Below are 9,034 nucleotides of genomic sequence, written 5' to 3'. Positions count from 1 at the left end.
AATAACTGAATGAATTTACAAAGACTGTATTTATGATAGTGTAGAAAATGATCCTGAAAACTTCGATATAAATCAGATTGTTAGAATTTCAACAAGGCATTATGACCTGACAACCCTGATGACTGATGGTTAAGTTTTAGAGTCAAACATACTGTCACTTATCAAATGTCTTTCCTGTTGTGATGCCTCTGACCTGAAACCCTGCAGGTCTCATCATGATCGGTGTGATCATAGCAGCCAGAAAAGTCGGCATCAACCCTGACAACGTGGCCACACCCATCGCTGCCAGCCTGGGAGACCTGATCACCCTGTCCCTGCTGGCTGGCATCTCCACAGGACTCTACAAGGAGCTAGGTAACACGTGTCAACATGGTGCTGTTTAGTTTTTCATTTTATTTTTTGCCTTTGGGATTCACCTTCACATGAAGACAGCGCCTAGTGCAGTTATTACCTGTGCATACTGGGCTCAAATGAGTGTGGGTGAGCCTCATATGAAACACACTGATTGTTACGGGTTTATTCAGGTGTAAGACAGAAATATTTGTAATTTTTTAAATATTTTGTGTACTTTAAATTTAAATGCTGCACTTTAGTACAAATTTATACTTAACTTGAGCACTGACTTGCTGCATGTACTGCAGTCGTAAATTAAGCTTCTAAATAGTAATAACTTCAATAAAAATCAGAGACAGAATCAAACTGCCATTATTTGTGCACCAGTAATTCAATGAAAGAACCATCCCAGTTGTCTCACAAATCCAAAAACCTTTATTCACCCTGAAGTTATAAAACAGAGCAGCATGTGTAGATGGTGTGATATGTAGGTCTGCGTATGGCTGTGTGTGGTAAATAATGATGATCAGCATGAGCAGCTCCACACCTCTTTAGTTTCTAATGTTAGCCCTGTGATAGCATCTTCACCAAGCTCCCCACTGTCCCGTCATTTCCACACTACAATCTGACACAGCTAATCACAGAGTTTGCCATAACCACTCAGCTGTCTGTCTGACAGTCTGCATGCTTTATGGTTTTACTTACTTTAAATGCCACAGTCATCTGCAAATATTGAACTAATGTGGATTCATGTGGTGCAGACACACACAAACACAACTAGTATTCTTCTGTTTGTGGCGTTCTGGAGGCTCCAGCTGTAACACTGCCTCCTACAGGATGCTAGTCAAAATCCATCAGCTCAAATGTTTAATAACTGTATAATGAGCTGATTTTGTTTTGTCACAGTCTGAGTGTCATCACTTTTGCCTGATGCTTTGTTGAAAATGTAATGTCTGCAAAAGCTCTTCCTTTCTTTTGTCTTTAATGTGATTTGGATTGCAGGTTAGTCAGTCTGATGTGCCTTCGCCAACAACAAATAATCTGCAAATATATGATTTCAGACATCCATCCAAAACATTTTACCCATACAGGTTTAAGACAATGATAAGATTGAAAAATACTACAGTCACTATCATCAATAAAATACTTTTTTTCTCAAAACATGGATATTTGACTCCCCAACACCTTCTCAGTAAAATGTCATTATCCTTCAACATGTGCTAGTATGAAAGTCCATTTTTCTCTGTTTTTCCTTCCTATTCAGAGTACAATGACTATGCCAACCCACTGGTGTGTGCGGCGTTTGTCGCAATGTGCCCATTATGGGTGCTGATTGCCAGGAAAATACCATGTACCAGGGAGGTCCTCTACTCCGGCTGGGAGCCAGTCATTATTGCCATGGCCATCAGCAGGTAGGATTCTTATTGAATCAGGTCAGACATAGTGCAACACACAGTTTATGTACAGTCCTGATTGCTTTCAGTGGTCACACTAGTAGAGAAACACAGGAAAGCAGGAGTGGGATTGCTTTTAGCAGGCTTTCTGTCACAAATCACACTAACAACCAAAAACAACAGAACTGAGTGTTTTCAGCCATCACACTGATATACAACTGCAAAATTAAGAATCACCCAAGCTGACCTGTACAACATCTGTCACAGTGTAACACATTCATACTTTCTGTGTCCTTTGTCATTTTCTCAAACTAAGTGATTTCGGTTTTTCATTCTCTGACTCTCTTGTCTTTTAGTGTCGGTGGTTTGATCCTCGACAAGACGGTGACCAACCCCAACTTTGCTGGCATGGCTGTCTTCACTCCAGTCATCAACGGTGAGGAGTCATAAAACTAGCGACAAACTTTAGATTTTGACAATACTTTAAAAAAAATGAGTAGCCTTAGCAATGGAGAATGAGCTACAGAAAGAAAAGGGAAGTGAATGGTGGAGATAACAGCTGTTAAACAACAAATATACACCTCTGGCCAAACACTGAAATCTCACCCTTCTGTTTTAATAATAGTCCATGTGTCAAATATCTGCCAGATGAAGCATTTGTGCAAAACAATACTTTTGGTTCTTTCAAACTAACAGAAGTGGCATTCTGCGAATCTCCAGAACACCAGTCTTTTAGACATGAGTGTATATTCTTCATTTCACTTTCAAAAACAGGAACTTTTATGTCCCAACATGTTTTTATCAGTACTCAGGGTGTGTTGTTGTGTTTCCATGTTTCCCCCTGTGTGTAACAGGAGTGGGAGGCAACCTGGTGGCGGTTCAGGCCAGTCGTATCTCCACCTATCTCCACATGAACGGTCTACCGATGGGCGATCCCAACCTCACCCCTAGGAAATGCCCCACTCCCTGCGTCTCCTTCTTTGGCTCCAGTAAGCTACTGTGCTGCTGTTTCTTTACACGCTTTGTCTCATAAAAACACATGTTGCCATGCATGGATGGATTACTGATGAGGCCTACCGGGCACGAGCCCAGTGGCCCAAGTGATCAGACGGACCACAGTCCAGGGGTTTTACTCTGAAGGTTTATTTCTTGTGGTCAATCAAATAACTTCATAACGATGTAAAATACCAACCACAAATATAAACAAAGACGTGACATGCAACTTCAAAATGACTACAGACAGACCAAAAATAACAACAGAGGTGCAACTACAAAAAGACAAAAGCAATCACAAAGACAAAAATGGCTTCGAAGGTAGGTAAAACAACTGTAAGGAGACGCATAGCAACTACAAAGAGACAAAAACAACTAGCAAGGGACAAAATCACTTACAAAGAAACAGTAAAATGACAAACAAACTGACTACAGATGCAAAACAACTGGAGAACAACTAGAGAGAAAGCAACTACAGGCACACAGCACAACTACAAGACATAGAACAGCTGCAGAGAGAAAGAAACAACTAGAAATAAACCAAACAATTACAAAGAGACTCATAGCTAAAAGGAGACACACTACCACCACTAAGAAAGGCAAAACAACCACAAAGAGACATGAAAAGACACAAAAGCCTTTGAACGACACAGACTTGTTGGCCAGTCTGGGTGTTAGTTTCAATTTTAGCCCCAATATCTGTGTACAACTCAGAAAAGCTCAGCAAGAAACTTACATCTCATCAGTGTCTTTAGTAAAGTGAAGGTTTGACAAGATTCTCTCTCTCTTTCAGATGTAAACTCTCGTTCAGCCCGTGTGCTCTTCCTCCTGGTTGCCCCAGGTCACCTCGTCTTCCTCTACACCATCAACTCCCTGAGGGGTGGACACACCACCCTAACACCCATCTTCATCACCTTCTACCTGGCTGCTGCACTGCTGCAGGTACACATGTGCTTGTCACACACATTCATACATCCCTATGTGCAATTAAAGCAAGGAAATATCTCATGAAGAAAATTAATGAATGTTTTACATCATAATTGACTTTTATCTTCTACATGATATTTATAAGGAAAAAAATCATCTGTATATAATGTTTTTTCTGCAATTTCTGCATTGTGTTTCTTTTTCTTATCTGTTCCTGCACTGCCTTTATACTTTTTTTTATACTTTCTGCTGTACTTTCCTCACTGTGGGATCAGTAAAGTTTATCCTTATCCTTAATTTTCTCTGTTGTTTAATATAACAGTAGTAGAGGTAATAGACTGAAGTCATTCAAACAAAATTAAACATGCTTTATCTTTTTTAGATGAACTGAGTCTGTATGGTTTCTAGTTCTTTGACAGCCTCCATAAACCAAATCACTGTAGAACATTCAAACAACACTGCTGAACTTTGCTGAGGAGCAGTCAGTGTGCTGACCCCATCAGACAAACGTTGAGATTGGTTAAACTATGTTGAGAATCAACCGCAAACATCTGAAAGCTGTTTTAGCTATGAATTTATTTTGCTTCTGCTTTATTTCTAGGTCATGATCCTACTTTACCTGGCAGACTGGATGGTCCACTGGATGTGGGGCCGAGGCATGGACCCAGACAACTTCTCCATCCCCTACCTGACTGCCCTAGGTGACCTGCTGGGGACTGGTTTCCTGGCCCTTTGCTTTCACATGCGCTGGTTCATTGGGGACAGAGATACTAATGTGGGCAACTGATCGCAGGCATAAACAAATGCACAAAATAAAACCTTTACAAATACTGTACGCTTCCACGCATGGGCAGTGACGTGCATCATTTGTATGCCTGAACATCATCTGAAAGTGGACATCTGCAAGAAAAGGGCTAGCCTCCTGTGGGGCTCTGATTAATGGTATAGTGCACATACCATGTCATCTTCAGGATCTTAGGATATAGTTGTACTGCTGACACAGCAGCAGCCCACAAATCCAGACAATGTCTTTGTTTCACCATAGAAACGGTGTAAACATGCATATCTTCACCTCAGCCACCCAACGTGACCTGAAGACTCCTCTCCTCCTCCTCTGTTTTACATCATAATTGACTTCTACCACTTTTATTGTTATACTATTGACAATTATTTTTCGTAAATAATGTGTTTGATATGAATCAGTGTGTTCTATGTGCATGGCCAGCCCTCATTATTTTCAATGGGGACTTAAGCCCTCCTGTTTATGAAGACTGATTTTTAACACTTGAAACCACGACAGGAGACAGCAAAAAATATATCCAATTAAGCCTTGAATGCTTATTCACCAAGTGCCATGTCAAACATACAGAATGAACATTATATGAAATATAATGTCATTACTGAATTAGTACAATGCTTAGGTTCTAGTTTCAGTAGGACCTTCAGTCAGTCCACCAAATGCTTTGAATAGCCATTCATCAGAGGTTACACTACAAACATTTTTTCCCAGATCTGGTAACTACTGGGGTTATGAAATGTCCTCATTGAGAGAAGAAAGTAAGCAAACACTTAAACTTTGGAAAATAGTATGTGGAAAATGACTGTTGACTAGGAGAGTTTCCTTAAACCGACACACAAAAACGTGCCTCACTGTTTGTTGCAGCTCACTAGTGGATATCAAGAGGTTAGTGATGTCTTATTTTGAAACCAGTTATTCCAGGAGAGAATAGCCCCAGTTCCCCTGTCTAAAAACATCTCCCAGTTCTTGTGCTTCCTAAGCCAGGCTTACAGTAAGTGACAAGAGGCTCAACATGCTGCCGTTCACTGCTACAAATTAGCAGTCCTTAGCCATGGAGGCCACTGTGTTCACACATGGTGCAGAGGGTAAAATTATGTTAAGCTGCCTTAAGCAGGATTTCAGGTGTTCACTCAGGTTCAGCTGAACAGTCTGACACCAGGTGAATGCTGATAGTTCGTGTGGATATTTGATTTATTTTATATGATAAAATTTTAATTTTCTCGTGGTGGCAAAGTTGATCATTCCAGTGAAAGATAAACCAATGAAAGTATCAGGTCACAGGAAGTCTTTTTTTTAGTATTTCCATGTTGGTACAGACCTTTAGATTTTGATTTACCAAAATATAAGCAAAGTTTTTCAAGCTGTCTAAGAGCCCGTACACACCAGAATTCAAAATAGCTGCAATAGTCAGTGAAATCAGTTCAGAATTGATGTGTTTGACTCCAAAACACATGTAGCCATAGCTTATTCACTCTTTCACACATTCATGTTTATCCCTTAGAGTATAAACTACAGACCCTGAGAAGGCAGTACAACATTATTTCAAGTTAACTTACTGTCCTAAGGGCAAGCACAAATTCACTACGCTGATGAGTCAGCAAGTCTCATTAGGTGAACATTTACTTCCCTTTCATAAATCTTTATTAAGATGTCAGGAATGGTAAAAGGTTTAGTACACAGAACAAAAGAAAGAGAAGCTCAAAGCAGAGAGCTGTTGTTAGCAAGAAGTGTTAGTTTGTTTCCAGCTTACTAGCATACTGCTGTATCTATACATAGAACCATAGAAAATTTTTACATGAAAAATTCACTTTCCTGACTAGATGCAAATCATCTTGACTGTACTGAGAAAACCAGTGGACATGGTAGTTGTGCAGAGTTGCCAAGCTCCCATCACCTGTTTCTCAAGGTCACACCAATTCATTTTGCTGTTGTAGTTCCTGGTGTGATCGGGTGCCGAGGCTGATTTCATCGCAGAGTTTTTGTCTCTCTTGTTACACTCAAGAATGATAAATAACAATACTGTCTAATCAGGGATGAACCTGAACTTTTGTAATTGATTGGTTGATGTTAAGTACCATTATAGTGACACATTGGTTTAATGCGGCATGCCGCCCCAAATACCTAAACCTACACAACCACACCAGCTATCTGTCATCACATGAGCTGACTCGTGGGCTTACAAGTGAGGAGGAGAATAGAAGAGAAAGTTGGTAGTCATTTTGACAGAATGTACGTACGTTGGCCCAAGAGAAACCTGCAAGTGATGCTCGGCTTAGAATGCGTGTGCAGAGCACATAGGATGAATTTGCAAATCAGAATTATTAGATTTTTTTTGTGGTGTTACAGATCTTTTCAATGCATCGATTATGTTGAAATTGTGATTTTGTTTAAGTATCCCTTTCCTCCTTTTCTTAATCCTTTTAACTCTTTACAATTATTGATTTGTGTCCTGAATTTATTTGAGAAAACAACCACTGCAACCATGAAGCAACTTCTCTGGACTGTTGAAATGCAACAGTTTACTGTAATCCGCAAACGTACCATCAGAGGGCGCCACAGGGATATAATTGTCTGTGTGTCCTCTGGTTACAAACCTACACTTGTCCACTCGGAGTCACCGTTCTCAATTTGTGTGCTTTTATGTGGTGTTTGAATGGTGCAAAATGTGCATCCTTCAATCTGTTCACTCTCAGTCTGTACCTTCCACTCTCTTGCTGACCAGGTGCCAGTGTTCAGACTCTACATCAATAGAAAGTTGTGAATACTTCTATAAGGGGACAAGTAATGCTTTGTCTATTTATTTTTAGAAGCACACAAAGCAAATTGTATATACTATATTTATTCTATATATAAGGTTGTTTATTTTGTCTTTTCCACTCTATTTCTTTGTCACCATGTTGTAGTCACTTTTTTCATCTCTTTCTGCTGTGCAAAAGACCACTAGAGCCTTTTACCACTCTCCATAATAAAATGGCAGTAAGGCCAGTGACTAGCAGGGTGCCTAACAGCAGTCGTCACACACCTCACACAGATGCACATATGTCCTGTCACAAGTGGGGAAGTATACCTGTAAGAAATAGAATGGCCTCTTTCAGATTCACAGTAACCAATCAGGAGTTAGGTTCCCCACAGAGCCGTGTCTCTTTAATCATCTTTAATTAACAAATGATGTACAGTATGTTGATTATGATGTGTAATATAACAGTGACTTTACATGATGTGGCAAGCATTTGTTCATGTGAATCTGCAGAACTATGGATTTGGATTTTGAAAACATTTCAGCAGACTACATCACAGAGCATCTGGAAAGTCTGGAATCATGTTAAGCATCTGTAGAACTAAGATTCCAACCCACAAATACAACAGAAAGCTTAAAAAAAGAGCAAAGTTCAGTGTCTCTTCTATTTATGATTCCAGATGTTCCCACTCTGTATCTAACATAGGTAACCTTTCACCTATAACCCACCTACTGCCTCATTAACTTCAGTGCTTTGACCCCTTGAGCCCCGGATCTCAGTGGGAACCACCCTCAGGCTGCCAAGATCCACATCAAGATCGAGTCGTTGACTGTAAACGCCCTCATGTCCTAGTCAGTTTTGCTGCCTTTAAGGAAAATTGATGTAAAGACATGCGGTCTAACGGGGTCTGAGGTCTTTGTTCAGTGTGTGTTCACTTGTAAAAGCCCTCCTCGGTGAAGCAGGAGAGAAGTTTTTCCCTGCAGAACTCTGTGAAATGCTGGAAATAAAGGACTATATTATTTGATACCATCTCTCTGCCTTAGTGTTGATATTTGTCACATCTACTGTAAATATGTTGGTTATCTAAGTTAAAGATACCCCTCTTTAATTTGTAGAACAAAGGTTTCAGAATTTTTACAAGCTGACATATATCCATAATTTCAAAACAATTGTCAAACTCATGACTATCATCCAATACTGAATAAATACTCCTCTCTTGAAGGCTTTTTCTAACCCTGAGCCTACTCTTTGCCTAAAATTACCCTTATCCTAACCCAAGCCAAAATCTAGCCCTAATTTGCCCTCGCCTTAAACCAAGTCTTCATGCTTAGATTGAAGGATTTACCTTCTAGGGACCTTTTGTTTTGAGAAGAGAAGTTGCCCCCCACCCTCCACCCCCACCCACCCACCCACACACACACACACACACACACACACACACACACACACACACACACCCTTTAATGCCTCTCTAGTTGCTTCTTGCCTTACTAACTGTTAAAAGCTCATTTAGAGACAGAAAGGTGTACAGAGTGTACAGACCAAGATGTGCAACACCATAGTGTTACTGGAGTTTCAAACTGCACCACAAACATTCCAGTAGCAACAGTAGAGAAACTTGTCCCAAAGTCTAGATATTATGGAGATGTATTTGTTTTATATCTATAGCATTTGCAACTTATTTCAAAATCCAAAGATTAAAGAATCAGTAAATTGCTAAGCAAATTAGTCTACCTACATTAGATAACGTGGTTTTGATATAGATTACGTCTTTTATCTGTCAGTATATAATTGTGGGACTTTTTGTAACATAGTTTACATTTTTCCTGTTTTCAGGCCTAAAATCAACA

General features: G+C 39.9%; 1 protein-coding gene across 2 annotated transcripts in view; it reads left to right on the top strand.

The window, feature by feature from the left end:
• slc41a1 (solute carrier family 41 member 1) overlaps positions 1 to 8,215 on the top strand; it is a 24,819-nt gene extending 16,604 nt beyond the window's left edge. For both annotated transcript variants that reach the window (XM_023270060.3, XM_035948041.2), the window contains exons 6-11: positions 208 to 354; positions 1,598 to 1,745; positions 2,084 to 2,163; positions 2,582 to 2,716; positions 3,514 to 3,662; positions 4,249 to 8,215. In XM_023270060.3, the coding sequence (XP_023125828.2) occupies positions 208 to 354; positions 1,598 to 1,745; positions 2,084 to 2,163; positions 2,582 to 2,716; positions 3,514 to 3,662; positions 4,249 to 4,434 (845 nt within the window). In that variant the 3' untranslated portion in view covers positions 4,435 to 8,215. The remainder of the gene's footprint in view (positions 1 to 207; positions 355 to 1,597; positions 1,746 to 2,083; positions 2,164 to 2,581; positions 2,717 to 3,513; positions 3,663 to 4,248) is intronic.
• Positions 8,216 to 9,034: the final 819 nt, after the last annotated feature.

This window comes from Amphiprion ocellaris, chromosome 5 (assembly GCF_022539595.1).
Source record: "Amphiprion ocellaris isolate individual 3 ecotype Okinawa chromosome 5, ASM2253959v1, whole genome shotgun sequence".
NCBI classification, from domain to species: domain Eukaryota; kingdom Metazoa; phylum Chordata; class Actinopteri; family Pomacentridae; genus Amphiprion; species Amphiprion ocellaris.
This window is presented reverse-complemented; position numbering and strand designations above follow the sequence as displayed.